This window comes from Musca domestica, unplaced genomic scaffold (assembly GCF_030504385.1).
Source record: "Musca domestica strain aabys unplaced genomic scaffold, Musca_domestica.polishedcontigs.V.1.1 3, whole genome shotgun sequence".
Lineage (NCBI taxonomy): Eukaryota > Metazoa > Arthropoda > Insecta > Diptera > Muscidae > Musca > Musca domestica.
In genome coordinates, this window is record NW_026712299.1 from 5,115,367 (window position 1) to 5,138,278 (window position 22,912).

The 22,912-nt window shown below is 35.4% G+C and overlaps 5 protein-coding genes across 6 annotated transcripts; 2 read left to right on the forward strand and 3 right to left on the reverse strand.

The window, feature by feature from the left end:
* Window positions 1–208: 208 nt before the first annotated feature.
* Window positions 209–3,904, reverse strand: LOC101896859 (ovarian-specific serine/threonine-protein kinase Lok). 2 transcript variants are annotated; one of them, XM_020039679.2, is made up of 7 exons: window positions 3,481–3,904; window positions 3,188–3,345; window positions 3,018–3,126; window positions 2,708–2,964; window positions 2,455–2,635; window positions 2,123–2,357; window positions 209–1,060 (listed from the first exon to the last, which is right to left on the reverse strand). In XM_020039679.2, exons 1-7 carry the CDS (start codon window positions 3,677–3,679, stop codon window positions 754–756), a joined length of 1,446 nt encoding a protein of 481 aa, XP_019895238.1. In that variant the 5' UTR covers window positions 3,680–3,904; the 3' UTR covers window positions 209–753. The 2 variants fall into 2 exon arrangements, with proteins under 2 accessions (XP_019895238.1, XP_005176317.1); XM_005176260.4 differs by having other exon boundaries at window positions 211–1,060; window positions 3,532–3,903.
* A 1,907-nt stretch (window positions 3,905–5,811) lies between these two features.
* LOC101896679 (ATP-dependent RNA helicase WM6) lies at window positions 5,812–9,496 on the forward strand. Its single transcript, XM_005176258.4, is given in 9 exon segments — window positions 5,812–5,973; window positions 6,189–6,445; window positions 6,513–6,733; window positions 6,819–7,002; window positions 7,376–7,494; window positions 8,402–8,489; window positions 8,492–8,532; window positions 8,621–9,023; window positions 9,092–9,496. Coding segments are annotated over 8 exon segments (1,269 nt in total). The 5' UTR covers window positions 5,812–5,973; window positions 6,189–6,246; the 3' UTR covers window positions 9,106–9,496.
* Window positions 9,497–10,591: 1,095 nt separating this feature from the next.
* On the reverse strand, window positions 10,592–13,590 carry LOC101896499 (minor histocompatibility antigen H13). Its single transcript, XM_005176257.4, has 3 exons — window positions 13,203–13,590; window positions 11,380–12,230; window positions 10,592–11,320 (listed from the first exon to the last, which is right to left on the reverse strand). The coding sequence occupies exons 1-3, from the start codon at window positions 13,419–13,421 to the stop codon at window positions 11,227–11,229; spliced, it is 1,164 nt and encodes a 387-aa protein (XP_005176314.1). The 5' UTR covers window positions 13,422–13,590; the 3' UTR covers window positions 10,592–11,226.
* A 1,398-nt stretch (window positions 13,591–14,988) lies between these two features.
* LOC101896322 (cytosolic Fe-S cluster assembly factor NUBP1 homolog) lies at window positions 14,989–16,182 on the forward strand. The gene has a single exon (XM_005176256.4). It carries the CDS (start codon window positions 15,139–15,141, stop codon window positions 16,066–16,068), a length of 930 nt encoding a protein of 309 aa, XP_005176313.1. The 5' UTR covers window positions 14,989–15,138; the 3' UTR covers window positions 16,069–16,182.
* Window positions 16,175–21,967, reverse strand: LOC101899614 (structural maintenance of chromosomes protein 4). The gene is made up of 6 exons (XM_005176276.4): window positions 21,386–21,967; window positions 20,962–21,330; window positions 20,467–20,900; window positions 19,653–20,277; window positions 19,266–19,576; window positions 16,175–18,632 (listed from the first exon to the last, which is right to left on the reverse strand). The coding sequence occupies exons 1-6, from the start codon at window positions 21,764–21,766 to the stop codon at window positions 16,343–16,345; spliced, it is 4,410 nt and encodes a 1,469-aa protein (XP_005176333.1). The 5' UTR covers window positions 21,767–21,967; the 3' UTR covers window positions 16,175–16,342.
* Window positions 21,968–22,912: the final 945 nt, after the last annotated feature.

Sequence of the window (22,912 nt, forward strand, 5' to 3'; positions counted from 1 at the left end):
TTTTACCGATATTTGCCGGTGATTCGAAAATTTTTTTTAGTTAGTTGTGCTATACCAGTGAGAACCCTGACCATTTATATTGAAACATGATTTTCGATGTGAAAACAACAACAGTGAAAAAAGGAGTACCTATTAAAAAATGCTGACATACCATTTTCTACATACCATGAACTCGAAACACAAAAATTCTGAAATTTTTTTTTTAATAAATTTATTTATAAAAAATGAAGGCGTATCACAGCCTCCCATCATTTGTAAAGCAGTATTCTGATGGCTTTAATAAAAGCATAGCTCATAAGCATACAACATAAACAGTACAATACATATAATTAATAATAATAATAATAATAATGATCAAGTAAAAATATTAATAATGATCAGTTATACAAGAGGTATAAGAATGTTTAACAAAACATTGGAGTGGACAACATTTAACAAAAAAAAATCTTAGAGTACAACTCTTGCAACATTTTCGGAAAATAATTTCATTTTTGTTTGCTAACAGTGTTTTTTTGTCTTGTCAAATTTTTGGAGTTTCTGCTGCTATGGAATGTTTATCATATCAAATGAATTCCAATCTAAGGCAATTTTTTACGTATACTGAATAATGAACAAAAAACAAACACAAAAATGGTGACTTAATACTATATATAAAATAACTAAACTAATAAAAAATAGTACTCTATTTGGCAACTGGTGGTTGGTTTTTCTTTCTCCATATTAAATTAACGAGGTAATGTAAATACGTTTTGTTTACCGTTTGGAACGTTTCATTGGAGGTTCTAAAAAATTCTCTTCATCTTCGGTTTCCATGGGTTCGATTTTCATTAGTTTATTGGCGGTACGCAACATTTCCTGATCTTTGAGCCAGCTACTTTGTAGTACATCGTCGATAGTTGGCCTTCTTTGGGGGTCAACTATTAACATGTTTTTTATTAGGGATGTTGCCCGTTGTGATACCTGCTTCCATGAGGGATGATTGAAACGAAAATGACCCTTCTTGATTTGTTCAGAGGCTGGAGAGCCGTAATCGTCAGAAAAGGGCAAAGTTCCGCTAAGGCTGTAAGACAAAATAAATTCAAAAGTAATATAATACAACTACTTGGAAGTCCTTAAAGTCAGAGGACCGATATCACTTAAATTGTAATTGAAAAATCCTAATGATTTTATTTTAAGGCATAAATAAAAGTTATGTTAAATAAGAATAACTTTAAAATAGATTGCAATAAAATATATGCTACAAATTGAATTGAAAATTTGCCACCCATCAAGCACTCATATACATACTGGGTGATATGAAAAAACTGCAACCAACTTCAGACTACCCTCATTTCTAAGCCACTCGTCCGACAGCTGTTGAAATTATTCCAGTGACAGCTCATTATATTGTTTACAAGCGTACAAAAGCATTGGTGAGAATTTTCCAGAAAAAAAAGTTTTTCGTGATGGAATTCAAGCGTGATAGTGCAATTTCTTTATATTTGGCTGGAAAACCACAAATGGCTATCGTTAGAGCAATCCAGCCTTTAAATGTGAATAAATCTTTTGTGTCTCGTACCATCGCTCGTTACCGTGAAACTGGTAGCGTAGCCCGACGTCAAGGAAGTGGACTGAAGAAAACAGCAACATCAGCAGAAATGGTTCGAAAAGTAAAGAAGCGATTTGAAAAATAAACAAGCGACACGGCAGTGGCCGAAAAATGGCTCGTAAGCTGAACATATCGTAATATTTCATTCGGCAAATATTGAAAAATGAGCTCGGGATAAATCCATTGAAATTCCAAAAAGTGCAAGAACTTACACCGCAACACAACGGATACCAATCTGTTCGGCTATTGTGTCTGAAGTATTTTAGAAAGCAAGGTTGGCACTAAAAAATACCAAAGTGTCGATCACCTAAAGCAAGCGCTTCGTCGGGAAGGGGACAAAATATCGCAGAGCAACAATCGAGCAGCGTGTGACGGTTTCATAATTCGGGCTAAAGGTGACCAATTCGAACAAATCTTAACTTATGCTAAAATTTTATGCTATTTCCGACATTTTTTGCTTTCATTTCATTGTGATGTTTGACTTTGTTGCAGTTTTTTTTATCTCACCCTGTATACACGCCCATTTAAACTTACCAGGTGAAAAGAACCACACCCAAACTCCAAATGTCTACCTTTTTTGTGTACGCTCCACGACCACCAGTTAGCAGCACTTCTGGTGCAACATACAGAGGTGTGCCACACAAGGTTCGCATTACAGAATCCTTCTGTACAAATTTGCTCAAACCAAAGTCAGAAACTTTTAATAATGTTTCCTCGTCCGACGTTTCAAGCAACACATTGTCCGGCTTTAAATCTCTATGAGTGATGCCTGAAAACAAAACATTTTGAAAAAAAAAAAAAAAAACAAATCTTAAAACTAAACCAAACCAACAATACATTATTTTCTTCTATTAAAGTTACATTACCTTTATCATGTAAATATTTAACCGCATGACACATTTGATAGAAGAAAAGTTTGGAAATCTTTTCCGACAGCCTTTTATTTTCAACAATGCGATTGAGTAAATCGCCTCCTTTCATGAATTCTAAAACCATATAAACTGAGTCTGGCTTATCAACAATATCGTGCATATTAATGACACAGGGCTGTGAAATGAAAAATGAGTTGTTCTTATAGAAACTCTTAAAAATAGTAAAAACAACAAAAAAAAAACTTACATGATCTAGATTTTTCATAATTTTTGCCTCATTCATAACACGATTTGGATCTGTTAAATGATTGGGGCTAGTACTGGTTGCCAGCATGTTTTTCTTGACAATTTTCATGGCATATTCTTGGCACGAACGCCTGTCATAGACCAGACGCACCAGACCACAAGCTCCAGAGCCTAATTTACGACTAACATAATAATTTGAAGTAATTTCTTTGGGCAAACCCATTGCCTCATTGGGACTGAGATCTTTGAAGACAAAAGCTGAAAGGCATATGTGTTTACTTTGATACAATTCAAATTAGTTGCCAACATACCTTTGTACGTGGGATGCGATAGCGATATAATATCATCATTTTGTAGAATACGTCTGCTATTGGTACCAATTCTTTCACTATTCACAAACGTTCCATTGCGCGAAAGGTCCTACAGGAAAATCCAGTAGTCAAGTGACATTCTAATAAATATGTTGCAATACAATACCCACCTCAATGTAAACAGGATTGGATAGATCACAGTTAGCTCTTCGTATTACAAAATGGACCTTCGATATGCGACACAATATTTTCTCTGGTAAATCATTGAGCGTCAATATAAGATCATTGTTATCTCCACGGCCAGCGGTGAAACTTTCATTGCTTAAATCTGCACAATGAAAAAAAACGCAATGGTATACACATAAAATTAAGACATTTTTATCAATATATCAAATCTACATCAAGGACACAAATAACATACAACAAAAAAATACCAATTTTTTGACAGAAAACATAATGTTACCAACAGAAAAAGACGAATTCAGATACAAAATCTTATATTTGCCCGTCGTACCCAGAGATTTGACTTTGATGTTTTTCCCATAGAGTCGTCCCCAAACAATGTTTTCAATTGGCTGACTCTCAACCTGGCTCCATATATTAGATGACTGGCTTTGAGTTGCTCCTTGCGTCTGTGACTGAGGCTCGCGATCTCGTGCCATGGTTTCTTTTGTTCCTCTGCGTTTCTTCAGCTTAACGTGTAGAAAACTTAGTTGCGTTTGTATTTATTTTTTAATAAAATATTTGAAATTTGCCGGCAGTATGAAGAATCTAGGACCATAGAATTATTAGAAACATAACTGTTTATTTTATTAAGCAGTTATATGTATTTTGCGGAGGTTGTTGTTTGTTCTCCAGATGCAGATGTGTTTGTGATTGTTTTGTGCAACAATGTATCGATAGATCGATAGCTATAGATAAAAGGCGCGCAAATGACTACAGAGATGATGTGGAAAGTGTGACGGCGTTTTGAACTAATAAAACATTTTGGCCTCAAACATGAGTTGTGTTCCAGAACCTACAAATTAGTACTAATTAGCACTAATTCTGCTACAACGCGTTCCCGTACTCCAAAAACTAGCAAAACTTGCAGCTCTCTCGATAACAAAACGGCGCTGAGTGGTGCACATTTCTGCTTGTTTTAGCTACATGAATTTGGCCGAGCAGAAATGTGCATATTGTAAATTTGACATTTAATTGGCAGGGCAAACAAGGTTGAAAAATGTATTGATACATTTCAATAAAGAAAATGATCAACTTGAAAACTAAAGGAAAAACTAATATTTGTTGTGCAAAAAACAAAAAGAGAAAATATGGAGCAACTGATGTATTCACTTTTGGATGATTCCAGCAGTGAAGAGGACTGGCTGAATGAGAAATCAGATTATTAATTATTATTATAAATTATTAATTTTAACTTATCGTCTTCAATACTCATTTCTTAAATGTTGGCGCTCTTTTCAGTAAGGTTTCACCAGTCCGATTTAGGCTATTTACTTTTGGAATTTTGAATTTTGACATTTTATCGCATTTCTGCTAATTTTCCGTTCCCTTATTTTTTGAGCAAACCTAAATGAGAATGACATTTCGAACTGTTCTCTCTTCTGCTAGTTTTACTACTAAAAAAGTACTGGAACACAACTATGTTTTTAATGTCATTTGAATTTTTGAATAATTGCCTTTAAATATCTCGGAGTTTTTTTAGAAGACTTGCGTATGAGTGTGACGTTGATTTTCCAAAATTGCGAGTATTGCATTTTTATATGTACGAAATCATCAATTTACAAAATCATCAAGTATGCACTAAAAGCATGTTCACACATATGTGATTAAGTGTATTTTAAATAATAATTCTATTTGTGAGATTCTGTGCAGAAAGTACAGTTTTTTCTTTTCGAACGAAAACAGCAAATCCAGATATATGGTCTGTTCCAGAACTGTAAGGAGGTAAAAGTTTTTACAACGATAACCGATTTGTCCTTTATGATATCGACAAATGTTGCAAAACTAGTAGATTCCTGCAGAAGAATACAGGTGTATTAACGCTTGGGAACATTGATATGTCAAACATTTTATATTTTTTTTGTCAAAACAGTTTCTGTTTGTGTGTGTATTGGTTTGAATAAAAGATAAAATAATTTGAAAACATTTCAAATTCAGTTTCAACTGAACTGCATATTTTCCAAGTTAGTGGAAAAAAAACCAATTGTTTCATGTTTAACACTATAAGACTCTTGTTCAGAGTTGCATTTTCCCAGTTTCTTGAAGTTGAGCAACCTTCCTGTCGGAATTATCCGAAATTATATGCAAAAGTTGTTTTCATTTATTTAATAATTTTCCTTAATTTTTGAAATGAATTAAATAGAGCGAAAGATGAATGAAATAACTAGGTTTTCTTTCAAAAATATGATCCAAACTTTTCAAACAAAACTGGGTAATATCCTTAATGCGCGTCCTGTAATGAACGTTTCTTCCAATCATTGATTTTGAAAATTTTTGTTTTAATTTTTCAAAACAATACATATATAAAATTGGCAGAAGTCGGCACACTCAACTCTTTATTGTGCTATTGTTTGGTATTATTGTACAAATGTCATATTTTAAATATGAGTTTATTTACGGCTTTGCAGTCGAAATTCTATGAATTATTTTGTGTAAATGCACAATTACAATAACCAGGGTTGCATTTTCCACACAATTTTTGGCCTTAACGCAACGTAAGCCACTCTGCGCTTTCATTTAGCTTGTTCACATTTGAATGATTAAACTTGGCAGCACTGAACATTTATATATGCCCGAAGTCGGCGTCGTGCTGCGCGACTTATCGAAACTACCTACCAAGCCGAACAGACACACACGCGAAAGGGAAAATTGTGGAAATTTTGTGCTTGTAAAAGAAAAAAATATAAATTATTTAGTAAAATAACCACAATATATTGACAAAGCATTTATAAAGGTAAGTTATTAGTTATTACGTTTTTTGCTATTATTTTTACTTTAAATGAAGTGCAGTGGTTGTTGGTAATTTTGACTAACCTCATCATGATTTAAAAATGGCGTCAACCGGTGAAATTATGCCAAATGTCATGTCGCATTTTTTCCAAAGCTGACCAAGAAGCGTGTATAATAGATATTTTTGAGTCATAACCGAGCTCTCTTTCCATTTTTTAGCACACGCGGCTATTTATATATTGTCTGTAGTTTCGAAAACAAAAAGTAACACACAAAAATGGCTGATAATGATGATCTTTTGGATTACGAGGATGAGGAACAGACCGAGACCACTGTAGCCGAGACACAAGAGGCGCCAAAAAAAGATGTAAAAGGTACCTATGTGTCGATACACAGTTCGGGTTTTCGTGATTTCCTCCTTAAGCCTGAAATTCTAAGAGCCATTGTTGATTGCGGTTTTGAACATCCATCTGAAGGTGAGTTTTCAGGAAATAACATAAAATCTTGAAATTCAATGAAAATTGATTGTATTGTGTTTTATAGTGCAACATGAATGTATTCCCCAGGCTGTATTGGGCATGGACATTTTGTGCCAGGCTAAATCTGGTATGGGTAAAACTGCTGTTTTCGTGCTCGCCACACTTCAGCAACTTGAACCCACCGAGAATGTTGTCTATGTTCTAGTCATGTGTCATACTCGCGAACTTGCATTCCAAATTAGCAAGGAGTACGAACGTTTCTCTAAATATATGCCTTCCGTAAAGGTAAGTTCGCACAAAATCAGTGTAGAGAATTAGCATTTGCTGTAGACTGTTCCTATACTGAAATATACCTTCTTTCTTTTTTAAGGTTGGAGTCTTCTTTGGCGGTTTGTCCATACAAAAAGATGAGGAAACTTTGAAGAATGTCACACCACACATTGTTGTAGGCACACCTGGTCGCATTTTGGCTTTGATACGCAACAAGAAACTTAACTTGAAGCATTTGAAACATTTCATCCTTGATGAATGTGATAAAATGTTGGAACAACTTGGTAAGTTATCACAAGCACATAGATAGATACTATAGCCTATTGTTATTTAGAAAGAAGAAATACATATTGGGGCACAAACTAAATATCCAATGTTTACCGAGTAAAGTTCCAATAACACCACATCTGTCTTATCAGGATGAAACATGCACACGCAACAAATATGCTCTTATGTTTTTTAAATTAAGTTCAGATGTTTCATGATTATGCTACAGCAGATCGTGAAATATCAATCATATTTGGAATTTTTGTCGGATGTGTGCCTGCAAGTGTTACATTAAATTTGCTATTGAAATCATCTCTATAAATTAGTGACTAACGAATCATATGATTTTTCATTTGTATATTAATTTTTTTTTTAATTATTTAATTTCAGATATGCGACGCGATGTTCAGGAGATTTTCCGCAGTACACCTCATGGAAAACAAGTTATGATGTTTTCCGCCACCTTAAGCAAAGACATTCGTCCAGTTTGCAAAAAATTCATGCAAGATGTAAATATCAACAACGTGTTCTCCATATCTCTATCAATACTTCTACTACTACTAAACCTAGTTGTTGTCATACGAAATTCATTAGTTATGCCACCACAAAGCGGAATCTCAAAAACACGTAAATGTTCTTCGTCTGAAATGCTACACAAAACAACAATAAGCATAACACAAAATAAAAGTTTTAAAATTAGTTTAATTTTCGTGGTTGTAACAACATGAACAACTAGAATGAGAATTGTTACTTTGCTTGAGATCGAGACTACTTAAAATAATCGGAAAATTAAAACGTTAAGAAGCATTTGAAATGCTGATAAATAATAATTTTCTATCTACAACGTCTCCTTGAGTTTTCCGGCCAGACTCAAGGGGAAAATAAATAAAAAATACTAAACGGGCATACATAAACGTTACAAAAAATAACAAAATAAATTCGGATCTGTATAACAAAACGATCGAAAAGGATTTAAACAAATGGTTTTTAAAAACCATCACAACATCTAAAAATGTCCATTGCATAAATTGTTGATGGAAGCACGGGTGCAACATCTGTAGCATCGTGGCGTATTATTACGAATTATACCGAACGGAGTTCCGTGAATCCATAACGACTCTCAATAGATGATTGATCACATCCAATGTCTCAGATGGAATCTGAAGGACTCTTTTGCCAGAGTGACCTACAACTGCTACTACTTTGTCGAGCAGGATTCTGTTCAAACAGCAACTCGCACTTGTTTTGAGAGAACGTCTTTGGTGGTGTTGGTTGTGTAGCCTAGCCGTATGTAGCAAACAAATTAACAACATAGGTTCAAAAAAGAAATTTAGCAACGAATACTGAAGAAACATGTTTTTTAATGGATTTTTTTTGTAATATTTTAATAATACATTTTTGTTATGATTATTGCAGCCCATGGAAGTGTATGTGGACGACGAAGCCAAGTTGACATTGCATGGCCTGCAGCAGCATTATGTCAAGCTAAAAGAAAATGAGAAAAACAAAAATTATTTGAACTTTTGGATGTATTGGAATTTAATCAAGTGGGTTTTATCAACACAGCACAAAGAAAGCATTTTCAGGATTTAATTTACATAAATGATTTATTATTTTCTTTGGGGATATTTATAGGTCGTTATTTTCGTAAAATCGGTACAGCGTTGCATGGCACTGGCCCAGCTATTGACAGAACAAAATTTCCCCGCCATTGGTATTCATCGTGGCATGACTCAAGAGGAACGTCTGAACCGTTATCAGCAATTCAAGGATTTCCAAAAACGTATTTTGGTGGCCACAAACTTGTTTGGACGTGGCATGGATATTGAACGTGTCAATATTGTTTTCAACTATGATATGCCTGAGGATTCGGACACCTATTTGCATCGTGTGGCTCGTGCTGGTCGCTTTGGTACCAAGGGTTTGGCCATTACCTTTGTTTCGGACGAAGCCGATGCCAAGATTCTGAATGAAGTTCAAGATCGTTTCGATGTGAATATCACGGAGTTACCCGATGAAATTGATTTATCCTCTTACAGTAAGTATAGCAATGATGTCTTCAAATATTGAAAGAAATACTAATTCTTTTTTGTTTCACTTTTCCAGTTGAAGGCCGATAATTTAACCCTAGAACTATTTCATAAGCAATATGAATATATGCCAAACCATCTCTTCCCATTTGGCTTAATAATGACCATTTGGTTGATTGGCAGCGTAAATAGGCGTACACCAATAACTAACTATAAATATATTCTTTTGACACAAAAACACAAACTCTGAAAAAAGTTTAAATAAAAAAAAAAAAAAAAAACACAACTTTTCTCCTGTATTAAATTCTTAATTTTTTATGTGAATGAAATAGTGTTTATTTAATTTAAATCTCCTGTTTTACTATCAATGTAAAATATATATTTTGCTTATTTTAAAGCAATTATTTAGGTATCTGAAAAAGAAAAACAACAATAAAGAGAAGTCATCATGTTTTGATGATATAAACCTTAATGAAGAAAATATTTTTAGTTTCAATTGATAATTATGGGGAATGGTGTTGGGACATCACGGGAGTTTTGTCAAAAGGATGGGATCCGAGATAACCAGAATTTCCAAAGTCTAGACAATACCAGAAAATGTGCCAAATTCCTTTAAAAATTCAAAAAGTGGACGGAAGCAGCAACATCAGCAGAAATGGTTCGAAAAGTAAAGAAGCGATTTGATCGAAGCCCGCGTCGCAGTGGCCGAAAAATGGCTCGTGAGCTGAATATATCGCAATATTCCATTCAGCAAATATTGAAAAATGAGCTCGGGGTAAAGCCATTGAAATGCCAAAAAGAACAAGAACTTACACCGCAACAGAAAGAAAATAGACTCAAAAGAGCGAGAAAACATTCGTTGTTGCAGTTTGTAAACAAACAAAATGATCGTTTTTACTTGCCGAAGAGGTCAGCTGGAAATGTGCACCTTCGGTTGGCCACCAGAACTCAAGCGTCGGCCATGGTGATGGTGTGGGCCGCCATAACAGTCGATGGTCGCTCTCCGCTCGTATTATTCGACCGTGGCATCAAAAATAAATCCCGAATATTATTGCGAAAATATTCTGGAAGCCGCAGTCCTTGGACATTCCAACATGACTCAGCACCTTCGCACTGAGATGAGAAATAAGATTCCTCGCTTAATTTCCAGCGCACAATGGCCAACAAAATCTCCGTTGGACAATAAAAAATACCAAAGTGTCGATCACCTCAAGCAAGCTCTTCGCCGAAATACGGCAGAGCAACCTTCGGGCAGCGTGTGACGGTTTCATTGACCGTTTGAAAGCCATAATTCGTGCCATTCCTTGTCGGTAAGTTTTGATGGATCCCCACCTGTTTATCGACGTTGCTTTATGGGGCCGAATAGAAAATGCAGAGCATATACCAAATAATTTTGGGGAATGTGAAATGATAAAACCAATCTAAAGGATAAGGGGGTTTAAAACATACACAGTGAGCCACTTAACTGTTCCGGTCGAATTTGAGTATTTTGAAAGGTTAAGCCATTTAAATGGAAAAAATCCAATGGACAGGCTAAATTTTTTCGATATTAATGTAGGTAATGAAAAACATCCTCTCGTTTAGTTAAATATAAACTAATTTTTGTTTTATTACCGCATAAGTTCATATTAATAAACTTTATATTTTCATATTTATTTTTTAATTACATATATGCACTCTTTCAATTTTGTTTTATATTTTTTTTTTTGTATATAAGTTAAAGCGAAAATTAAAGGAATTTCAACTGCAAAATAAAGCAGCTGATTTGTTATAGAGCCTTATTGGATAGAAGGAGGGAAGTTCTCTTAAAAATATTTACAATTACTGTTTTGGACAATTCTGATTGCATTTTTTAAAGGGTCTTTCGAAAAAAACGACTAATATTATACTACTTTTGTATTATTAAAAGGGTGTATATTGTATATAGTGTGTGTGTATAATAAACTAATAGCATAGTTTAGAAAAAAACAAAACATTAGCAAAGTATAAAAAAATATTTTTTGTTTCTGTTGCTCTCTGGAACGAAAGAATCATTTCTCATCAAAAACCAGACTATATATATGAATTGGGTCGTATAGAAAAATGTTTCGGATAACGCTTTACACGTATAAACGGTGCCACCGGTGACGACGATGGCGATGCAGAATGTAAGGTGTTTGCGGTGGTGGTGGTGGATGTGTCAGTAGTATGTGTTTGAAAATCGCCTGATAATCATTTGGCTTTTTTGGATTCTTTCTTTTTGTTGCTGCTGCTACTCTCCTTGGTTTCCTTCTTTTCGGGTTTCTCCTCAGGATGATCTTCATAACTAAAAAAAAATAAGAATTTAGCATAAAATTCAAAGTAAATAAAATAAAAAATACTTACGCAAACAGAGTCTTGAGTTCACCGCGTACTAAAGCCACCAACAATGGTGTACCCATGCAGGCAGGCACCAAATACAACAAAGCTGGTTGGGCATGTTTGAATACATGCATTACAAAGATGGTGGCCATCAAACCCAAGAAATAGGCGGTCAAGGTGGAATAGAAATAGATGCGGCTCTTGCGCTTGGTGCTGTGATCGAAACGCAACAACAGTGCAATAAAGATGCCAGGAATGACAATATCACCCAAACCCAACATGGCAAAGTTCGATGCACTCAAGCCGTTGGTGATCAAATCCTGAGGGAAGACTAGCTTAATAGGAGCCTCAAAACTTTTGGCCACAGTAACCATAACATTTGTGCCAAACACCCAGAAGATGTCATAGAAGAACAATCCGCTCAATAGAATACAACCAGTAACAATGTTATTCAAATGCAACATTTCAACACCGTTTACGGCAAAAGCCAAACCAAACATATTATTGGCAATCCAGTGTTTCTTCAAAAGATACCAGACACCAATTGCCGTGGACAAGACCAAGCACACAATGTCATGGGTGGAGAATTTGTAATTAATGAGATCTTCTTTGTTTTTGCCTTCGCCTTTGGTAAAATGAATATGGAATGGTATTTTTGGCACTGCAGCTGGCATCAATGAATTCACAATGGGACTAAGCAAATGAGCCAAGGCAATCACTCCCAAAAAGAAGAAATAGCCAGTCAACAAGAGATTGATGTGATTTTTCGAAAATACCTTAAAGAAGGTATAGAGACCAAACAGGGCCACAGATGCAATAATGGGGAAGAACATGGCATCCTTTTTTGTCATTGTGTCAGCTTTTTCGCCACTAACCTAGAAAAAAAGAAACAAAAGAAAAATTTGTAAAATAAAACAACTGAAAAACTGAGCGCAAAATTATATCCAGAGTTAGGATAGAAAGTGAAGTAAATTTAAATCGTCTGACCAAAAGGATATTGAAGAGTTGGTTAAAATACTAAATTGCAAAATGGGAATATTAGGAATAAAATTATATACAGAATTAGGATGGAAAGTGAAGCAAATTTAAATCGTCTGACCAAATAAAAATATTGAAGAGTTGGTTAAAATACTAAATTGCAAAATGGGGATATTAGGAATAAATCATCAAATTTGGAAGCCTATTCTAAAAAAAGTTGGCCGACTCCAGCCACTTCAAAATTTTTGGTTGTTTGGGCCAGGACCATTATATCCATTTTTACATACGTTTCATGGTCTGGAATTCGTAATGAAAAAAGAAACTCAGTTTGTAATAGAAAACATCTTAGGAATAGCATGAATGTCTATGTCAGATGCCGAAGCTTTATATCTAATGTTACGGGGTTCAAAACGCCGCAAATGCACCCCGCCTTAGAAACCATTTTAGGAAACAAAACTTCTAAAAAATGACAAACAATTATCATTATAGGAGAAATATTTTAATTTTTTTCAAAACATCTGATTTGATCTAATTTTGCCACATAAACCCTTTTTTTGTTTGAACATATTATACATCCAACTTATTTAAATAAACCATATTGCTGCTGATGTGGTCGCTTCAGACGTGAGTTGTTTTTATAAAAATAGAGTAAATAGAAAAAAAATCCCCACACCAGCTTCAACTCTCTCAATACTGATTGGTTGTTGCTAGTTGTTGTCATTTGTGTGGATTTAACTCCCCCTCGACAAAAACAACAAAAAACACTAAACGTGTACCAACACGACAATTATTAAAAAAAAGTACTTAACAAAAACAACTTGTACTACAACACAAACAACAATTAAAAAATACATTTTTATGGAACTCACTTTTTTGGCTTTGTGCAATTTGACTGAGCGTATGGAACCAAAAACAATGGGCAGCATAGCCATAATCACCAGTGAACCATAGGCCACTGCAATTCCTTCTGGTGTTGAGGGTACTTTTTCATTTGTTATCGTTTCTTCGCTGGTTGCATTTTTCTCAACTGCTGCCTCGACCGCATCCTTGACGGCTTCGACCACTTGGTCAACAATTTGTTCTGCCATATTTTAAGTCAATTTCTTGGCTATATTCTGCGTTATTAAATGCAATGTTTACACCTACTGCAATTGATGGACAATTTTCCACGATTTCCCTTTTAAAAACAAGGAAAATATGTGTAAAAGAAAATCGTCGTCGTGGAAAACTACACTGACCTGACACTGGTGCAGTTTGCAAAAAAAAAGAAAGAGGCTGTCAATATGGTTGACGTGTCAATTGACGGGTTGTATTTGAATTGTTGTTTGTAATTAGTGGACAACGTAACGTAAAATGGAACATACAAATATAAGAAAATTTCAAAATGCTGTAGATGACAAAATTTTTACAGATTGTTAGACATGTGTACATCATATAATTTATCAGAGTTGGACCGCATAATCATTGCTGTATTTCGCCCAAGAATTTTCAATATTTAAATGACATATGGGATAATTTTTAGAAAATATTAACATGTGCCATGGTAGGAGAATAGAGGTAGATGCATCAACGCTTGGGAACATTGATATGTCAATTTTTTTACATGTTTTATCAAACATAAGTATATTTCTAAATGTCTTCTTATACGACGCATATTGGTGGTTGTTATAATATGCATTTTTTAACAATTTTTACAAATTTCAACAATTTTTCATTCAACATTTTCAATTCTAAATTCATTGTCCAATTCCAGTTCATTGTCCCACTGTGCCGATGCGACTACCTGTATTCTTCTACCATGTACCAGTTATCATGGTACAATAAGGAGGTAGAACAGCTTCGTAAAACTACAGAAATACAGCCCTGAGGCTATGCCCGCTTCCTGTCAGAATTATTCAAAATTATAGGCAACAAATTGTTTTTATTTATTTGGTATTTTTTGTTCATTTTAAAAAATGAGTCAAATAGCGTGAAAGATGAATGAAATTCTCTCAAAAATATGATCCTAAGAGTTCAATCTTTCAATTCCATGGCAAATCTGGTTAATATTACTATTGCGCGACCCGCAATTTTAGTTTCTTTCAATCATCGACTTTGAAAATGTTTTGTTTTCATTTTTCAAAACAACAAATACATACACAAAATTGGCAGAAGTCTGGCACACCTAGAAAAAAATTGTAAACAGCTGGGAGCTCTACCTTACCTTTTTATTGTACCATGCCAGCTATAGTCGACCGAAGTATTCCATCTTCATGCTTCATCTAATACATATAAAAATATTGATATATAAAAAATCAGAGATGGGAACCAGTTTTCAATGCAGAGATGGATATTATTTGATTTTATCGTATCATGGACATTGTATAATATTGTCATGATAGAAGAATACAGGAAGATGCATTGATATGTCTAATTTTTTTAATATTCTTTTTCAAAATAAGTAGATTTATATTTTTTTCTATACGACGCCAATGGGAGGTTGCGATGATATGTATTTTTTTTATTTTTTTTTTTTACAAATTTGAAAAAATTTTTATTCAAAAATTTCAATTCCAATATTAGTTTGACAGTTCATTGTCCCAGCATTTGTGTTTATGCGCCTACCCGTATATCATGGTACACTACTTTAGATATTGCTATGAACTGGCAACTCTGCCCTTAAGTTGTCCAAGCTCTTAACAGCTGATCTGTCATAGTTGGACTTGGTTCCATATTTCCATCGGAGTATCTCTCGATTAATTTCTTTGCTAACAATACAAATTTCCTATCAAACGACTGGATTTTTTATAACAGACCAAAACCAAGATGATGCCCGAACCGGAAAATTGTCCTGGTGTGCAAAGCGCAAATGCAGGCTTGGGAAGTGCATGTCAAGGATGTCCTAATCAAAAAATATGCAGTGATCCAAATAAGAAACTTGAGGATCCAGGAAAAGCACTTGTTGCAGCAGCTATGAAAGATGTGAGCAATAAATTGCTTATTTTATCAGGAAAAGGTGGGGTGGGCAAGAGTACGGTCACAATGTTATTATCCCGATATATGGCACGCAGTTATAACGATAAGAATTTTGGAGTTTTGGATATCGATATATGTGGCCCGTCTCAGCCGCGTCTAATGGGAGTTGAAGGAGAAAATGTCCATCAGTCCGGTTCCGGATGGTCACCGGTTGGAGTAGATGATAACATATGTTTAATGTCGATTGGTTTCCTTTTGGGATCACCAGATGATGCAATAATCTGGCGTGGTCCAAAGAAAAATGGCATGATCAGACAATTTTTAAGTGAAGTCGACTGGGGTCATCTTGATTTGCTGTTGCTTGACACACCACCGGGCACATCTGATGAACATCTTTCGGTTGTGTCGTATTTGCGTGATGAAAATCAACCCAATTCGCTAAAGGCCATTATTGTGACCACGCCACAGGAAGTATCGCTTTTGGATGTACGTAAGGAAATAAATTTTTGTAAAAAACAAAATATAGAAATTGTGGGCGTTGTTGAGAACATGAGTCTATTCCGTTGTGGCCACTGTGGTAATACATCGGAAATATTCCCAGCCAAGACGGGAGGAGCTCGGGCTATGTGTGAAGAGATGCAAGTGCCATTTTTAGGTTCATTGCCTTTGGATCCTGAGCTTACTAAGGCATGCGATAAGGGCGAAGACATAACATCGGTTAGTAATGCAACGACACAGGCTTTGGAGGAGATTTGTAAAAATATTGCTAAGATTCTGTGATGATCATAATATTTGCAGAAATGTGACTAGCTTTTGTATAATAAACCTTTGAATTCCAAGAATCATATACGACTATTTTTATATATTAATAAAAGACCCAAGTTAATTATTTTATTGTTAGTATATTTTTATTTTATAGGCTAGTTAAAAAAATGCAAATACATATGGATGCATGGCAATCGTACAATTGGTGAAATAAACGAAACAGAAAATGATGAAAAAGAAGAAACAATGAACATTTATCCCGTTCCACGGGACAAGAAAACATTAGGTATCAATTAGAGGTAGGCGGCGTTTGTTCGTGAGTAACGGGGGCGGGCTGCTTGAACTGGGAACTCCTATTGGGAGTGCCAATCGTTTGACTTTGTGTTATATCCAGTTGAGTGGCGGAGAGGGCCGTACTTTCTATTTGGGGTAGAAAAGTCATATTTTGACTTGCCGCAAATGTGGAACGTGGTCGAAAGTTTTCATCATTGTCAACAGCCGTCGTTGCTGATGATGTGGCAGGTGGTGGCGGCTCATCAATGGAATCATCCAGACTTACAGATTTCCCAGCTAATACTGATGGCGGTTCTTTGCTATCCATGGGCGTAGGTGGCGGATTTGTTTGATTTAAAGCATTGGCCGGTTGCGGCTGCGTGCTGCTGCCCACCAGTGTGTTATCTGCACTGGTCACAATTGATTGCATTAAATGAGCCGGTTGGAATTGTGTTTGCTGTGTCATTTGTGTCTGTTGTATTTCGGGCATTTTTGGCGGCTCATTTTGTATACACACCGAATCGGTACAATCCTTGACCTTATAAATACCAACTAAATAATCGGATAACTCAAACATATTCGATCTCAGTGAAATGATGATGAATTGAGCATTTTTGGTACGCTCCTTAATGTAATGGGCCACAATGGATATGTTTTTAAAATCTAAGGCAGCATCGATTTCATCCATAAAATACAGCGGCGATGGTTTGTAATAATGCAAAGCAAATACCAATGCCAAAGAGGAAAGAGTCTTTTCACCACCCGACAAATTCGATATGTTTTTCCAGGTCTTTTTCGGTGGCCGTACACTGAATGAAACACCTTCGGTAAATGGATCCATGGAGTCCACCAATTCGAGTTCGGCATCACCACCCTGTGTAATCATTTGGTACATTTCCTTTAGCTTGCGTGTAATGATATGAAAACCGGACATAAATTCGTTGTAACGTTTCTTACGCACATCATCGTACAGCTGACGCATTTCATTACGTTTGCAGGTAATGTCTTCTAGGATTTTTACTCGCTCCAAATACACATCACGTTTTTCTATGTATTCTTGAATGCAAGACAGATTGGGTTTCTTTTTTAGCAATTCCTCTTGAACACTCTCCTTGTATTGGATGTCTTGTAATGTGTGAGTGGCCAACTCTTCTTCGGTGTATTTTTTCAACGGAGCAGGCGGTTCAGTGTCCCCTGGTATTTCGTGTAAACGTAAGGGCTTCAATTGATCCCGCCAATGTGGAATTTGAGATTTAACTTCAGACATTTTGGCTGCCACTGTTTGTAGTTTCTGTTCAATTTCCACACGTTTCAGTTTGAGGTCACTTTCGGTTTTTTGTATGGCCAAAATTTCCTTGTGTACACCCGATGACTCCGATTTCGCTTTATCGATAGCCTCCTTAGCCTCCTCAAGTTCTTTTTGCAGTGCACAAATTTCTTCGTCAAATGCTGTGCGCTTTTCGGACAATTGTTTCAGCTCATCTTGAGACTTTTCAATTTCCCCATTTAAACGTTCAATTTGAGATTCCATTTTCTTCACATTACGCTCAACATTTGTAACTTCAACCTTCAATTTCGATACATTTCCCTTTAGCTTTTTGATTTGATTATCTATGCTGTTGATTTTAGTTTGAACGGCCTTAATGGTATCACCATGGATGCTGTCGATTTTCTTTTTAATTTCGGCAATTTTCTTCTCCATCTTACCGGCTTCTTCTTCGGCGGATTTAAGGGTAGCGGTTTTCTGTTTAATTACCTCTTGGATATCCTCAACTTTGGAGGCATCGGTGAGCGTTTGATCCATACGTTTCTTTTGAGCCTCCAGTTGTTTGAAGATACGTGGCAATTGATCCTCCAAACTTTTTATGGTAATCGATATTTTTTGTAAATCACCTTCAGTGCGTTGATGTGTTACATTCAATTGCTGAACTTCACGTTCCAGCCGACCTTGTTCCTCTTGATTGTAGTTGATTTGTGATGATAATTCTTCACATTTTATTTGCATTGCTTCCAAATCTTTCTGCGACACTCCAGAGTTATCTAATGATTGTCGCGTATTGGTTCGAACTTTTGTACCCATTTTACCGCGAATCTGTGTACGACCACCACCGGACATTGTACCTGAAGTCTCAATGAGATCACCATTCAGGGTGACAACGCGGAAACGTTTGGCGCCATAGGCAATACGTGTACCTTGCTCCAAGTCTGTGGACACCAGGGTATTACGTAGTGCAAAATAGAAAGCTGGCAGAACTCGTTCATCTTCAACACGTACCAAATCGTAAAGGCGTGAGACATTTTCGGGGCTGAAAAAGAGACGGAAAACAAAGAGATTACTTACAACGAATTTGAAAGAAAGAAAAAAATGAATAAAAATTTTAATGAATTGGCGACTTCACCTCGTTTAAAATGCATAGGTTTTTCAAATGGCAAAAGGGCTTGATATTTTGACCATATAACTATGGGACTTCAGAAAAAAGGTTAGTTTGAGATTTTTTAATGTTCGAAATTTTTAATATTTTACGAGTGATAGGTTAGGTTAGGTTAAAGGACGCGCGATTGCCATATGGCAACCGCTCCACTTGGAGACCTATAGGTTTTACGAGTGATACTAGAAGTAGACCTGATAAAGGGCTGATAGAAATATTTACTTCAAAATTGTAAATTTTCGTGTTAAAAAAAGACTCAATAAATTTGAATTGAAAAAAAATTGCTCTTACACCTCTTAATATTTTGACCATTTGTGAATATGGCCTAGGTTTGATAAAAAATATTACGATGGGATATGAGAAAAAAAGGTTAGTTTGAGATTTTTGAGTGTTCGAAATGTTTAACCTTTTTACGAGTGTTACCAGAAGTAGACATGATAAAGGGCTGATGAAAATATTTCTTTAAAGCTGAAATACTAAAATAAGGATTATTTTGAGGATTTCACTTACGTATGAATCGGACCGGATTGATTTGCTAGATATTCCACTTTTTCCAAAGCAATAAACGAGGCTCTGCCCACATCATAACGTTTCAAGTGTTCAATACAGGTTTGGGCCGTATTAACCGTATCGACGAGGATATTATCTAAACGACCACAGGCCGTTGAGATGGCTACATCGTATTTAGCATCAATTGCTCCCAAATCTCCAAGACGTCCCAGTATACCAGGTATTTTCCCTTCGGCTTTCTGGCGCATTAAAAAGTCCAAAACTTTGTTGTTGGAACGCATGGCTTGTACACTAACAACTTTTTCATTTATCTAAACAATGGAAAAAAAAAAAGATTTTAATATTGGAACATTTTCATTCAACTTTTAAATCTCCAAGCTTACTTACCTCAGCTTTGATCGTCATAACTTGTTGTCTCAGTTGTTGTTCTTCTTGTTGCAGTTGTTTCAATTTCAATGTCTTTTCATGTATATCTTTTTTGAGTTCAGGCAGACGGGCATTTAACTCTACCACTTGTTCTTTCTTTTCGGCAAGACTTTTTTCCGAATCTTCATAGGATGATTTAAGGGTCTCATATTTGCGGGTCTCGGCAGTTTCGTCACTTTTTAAGATTTTCAACTCAGATTGAGACATGGCTAAATCGGCCTTTGCTTCATCAACATTTAATTTTAAATCCATTAGTTCGGTTTCAAGTTTTTCACGTTGCTCAATCAAGGGTTTGGTTTGTTCTTCCAACAGAGTGTAGTTGCGTTGTAGCTCTTCTTCTTGTTCGGCCTTCTGTTTAACCAAACGTTCCAGTTTCTTTTCGCATTCTTCGATTTCTTTTTCATTTTTTTCCGGTACCTTACGCAGATCTTCTAATTCTTTTTCATTTTTGGTCACTTGATTTTTATTTGCATGACGTCGTTTATTCAGCACTGTCATGGTTTCCTGGGTTTCGGCGAAATTTCCCTTGGCCTTTTCAAGTTTCTTTTCAATGTCTTCCTTTTTCTTGCGCAGATTATCATGATTTCTAAAAAACAATTAGATTGTTGTTATCAAAAATTGAATTATAAACAAATCTATTGATTTTGGAACTAGGACAACTATTTTTCAATTCAATTTGATTTTGATTATACATATTTTGTGTGTGATATAAATCCTTATCTTATCATGTTATTAATTGCTTAAGACGATTCTTAATTTGTGTAGAATTACTTACTGCATTTCCTTTTTAATAATATCTTCCTTTTCCTCACGCTCCTTGCGCAATGTATCAACTTGATTGTCATGTTCCTTCAGTTCATTGCTGATCTCTTCGTGATGTTTTGTGTACTCTTCCAGTTTCTTATTCTTCTCACTTAAATACTTTTGGATACGAAGATTTTTTGTACGGGTATTTTCATTTTCTTGACGTAGATATTCAACGGCATCATTATAGGGTTGTTCCAAGTCTTTCATTTCACGTTCGGCCAGCTTACAGCGATTATGTTTCTCTGTACGTTCTTCGGTCAAGAGTTCAACACGTTCATTTATCTTGATTAAGGGCTCCTTATAACGTGTCGTACCCACAATATCTTCTAGATATTCCAACATACCACATTCACCCTCGGCCAAACCTTTGGGTTTCATCATGGAAATCGATTCAACCTCACCCTAAAAATAACACCAAATTTAATTTTAATTTTAAAAATTATCTTTGTTTTTATAATACTACCTGTAAGATCAGAAACCGATTGTGATCCAAGTCAACATGATGTTTTTTCAGCAATTTAGCCACATCCTTAAATTGTTTCCTTTTACCATTTATGGTGTAATACGACGAATTGTCACGATATGCCGTACGTTCCACAATAATTTCACTATCAGGTATCTCTTCGCAGGTGCCATCTTCTTTGTCCAGTATTTGGCGAAAATGTACAGCCACTGAACACATATTTACATTGGGATAACGGGCCGAATTATGGAGTAAAGTTGAGATTTTCTTGCAGCGGATTTTATTGGCGCGATAACCAAACACAAACAACATAGAATCAATAACGTTACTCTTACCGCTGCCGTTAGGACCAATAATGGCTGTAAAGCACTATACGCAATAATTAGAATATATTCAAAATTTGTTTTGCGGCATCTGTACTTACATGATGAAATGGTCCGAGCACAACTTTGCCTGCATAACTTTTAAAATTGAAATTTTCAATTTTCTTAATAATCAATCGTGGCCCTTTGCTTTCTGTGGAACAGTATGGGGGTATAGGTGGCGGTATATAAATATCACCAATACGTGTTCCACCTTCTTCATCATCTGACATATTGGCGTCATCCAAAGCATCGCCCGCCATGGGCTGTTCTGTCATTTCCACATCCTGTACTGGTGGCTGAGTCTGTTGCTGCTGCTTCTGGGGTGTTCTCAGGGGAGTTTTTGTTCCAGCACCTCCACTAGTCGATTGTTTATTACCTAAACTACTGCGGCGTCTATCATCATTTTCCTGGGTCAATGGTGGCCTCCGTCGTGTTGCCATAATTGCGCCTTTTTGCACTTAACTGCTTAAATTTACAATTGCATTAATATTCTAAACAATTATATTTGTCTGTTTTTAATTTGTTGTCTTATTTTTCAGGTCTCTTGTCATTTAAACAAAAAATACATCGCTTAATTAAAATTCCTTTAGTTGTGTTCTGTTGCAAACAAAAAATGTTTGACAGCACAACAGCGGGGCAAATAACGCTTGCTTTTCAAATATGTCAACAACAGGGCGGGCAACATATGCATGCAAAAAGCAAACAAATGCCAAAATACATAAAATACACTGAAAGAAAGTGAGAAAACTAAGGGGTATGTCGACACACATAATCGTAAAACAAACCTATTGAAATTCCTACTTAATTATTGATTGGTAAAATTGGTACATATATGTGTGAATACTACTAATTCAATTTTTAACATCAAACGGCGTAAAATGAAAAAGTGAAAATAATATTTCTATTTTTACGATCAAACATTTTGTCCCCAAGTTATAGACATTTTTGAACATTATCAAAATCGGTTTGACAGTTCATTGTCCCAGCAGCAGTGTCGATGCGACTACCAGTATTCTTATACCATGGAAGTATAGCTAAATAATAGGGCGTTAATTACAAAGTTGTCCGGATTAATCCACATTGATATGTCAAAACTTTTAAAATGATTTTTAAAAAATAAGTAGATTTTTATATGTTTTCTTATACGACGCAGATCATAGGTTGTTATGATATGTATTTTTTAACAATTTTTAAAAACTGCAATAAATTTTCATTCAACTTTTTCAATTCTAAAATCGGTTTGACAGTTCTTTGTTCCAGCAGCTGTGTCAATGCGACTAGTTTTATTCTTCTACAATGCGTGTATCTAAACAAACAATTGGTTTTAATAACCCATTTAATAATTGGATTTAATAAACATGGTAGAAGAATATAGGTAGACGCATCGACGCAGCTGCTGGGACAATGAACTGTCAAACCAATTTTGGAATTGAAAATGTTGAATGAAAAGTTATTTAAATTTGTAAAAATATAGGTAGACGCATCGACGCAGCTGCTGGGACAATGAACTGTCAAACCAATTTTGGAATTGAAAATGTTGAATGAAAAGTTATTTAAATTTGTAAAAATCGTTGAAAAACACGCAT

Coding starts and splice junctions, on each gene's coding strand:
- LOC101896859 (XM_020039679.2), bottom strand. CDS start 3,679: ATGGCACGAGATCGCGAGCCTCAGTCACAGACGCAAGGAGCAACTCAA. Junction 2,636..2,707: donor TTATGAAAAATCTAGATCAT/GTAAGTTTTTTT, acceptor TTCATTTCACAG/CCCTGTGTCATTAATATGCA. Junction 1,061..2,122: donor GGTGTGGTTCTTTTCACCTG/GTAAGTTTAAAT, acceptor TTTGTCTTACAG/CCTTAGCGGAACTTTGCCCT.
- LOC101896499 (XM_005176257.4), bottom strand. CDS start 13,421: ATGGCAGAACAAATTGTTGACCAAGTGGTCGAAGCCGTCAAGGATGCG. Junction 12,231..13,202: donor AATTGCACAAAGCCAAAAAA/GTGAGTTCCATA, acceptor CTTTTTTTCTAG/GTTAGTGGCGAAAAAGCTGA. Junction 11,321..11,379: donor GAACTCAAGACTCTGTTTGC/GTAAGTATTTTT, acceptor ATTTTTTTTTAG/TTATGAAGATCATCCTGAGG.
- LOC101899614 (XM_005176276.4), bottom strand. CDS start 21,766: ATGGCAACACGACGGAGGCCACCATTGACCCAGGAAAATGATGATAGA. Junction 20,278..20,466: donor ATTATTAAAAAGGAAATGCA/GTAAGTAATTCT, acceptor ATTGTTTTTTAG/AAATCATGATAATCTGCGCA. Junction 19,577..19,652: donor TTATGACGATCAAAGCTGAG/GTAAGTAAGCTT, acceptor TCCATTGTTTAG/ATAAATGAAAAAGTTGTTAG.
- LOC101896322 (XM_005176256.4), top strand. CDS start 15,139: ATGATGCCCGAACCGGAAAATTGTCCTGGTGTGCAAAGCGCAAATGCA.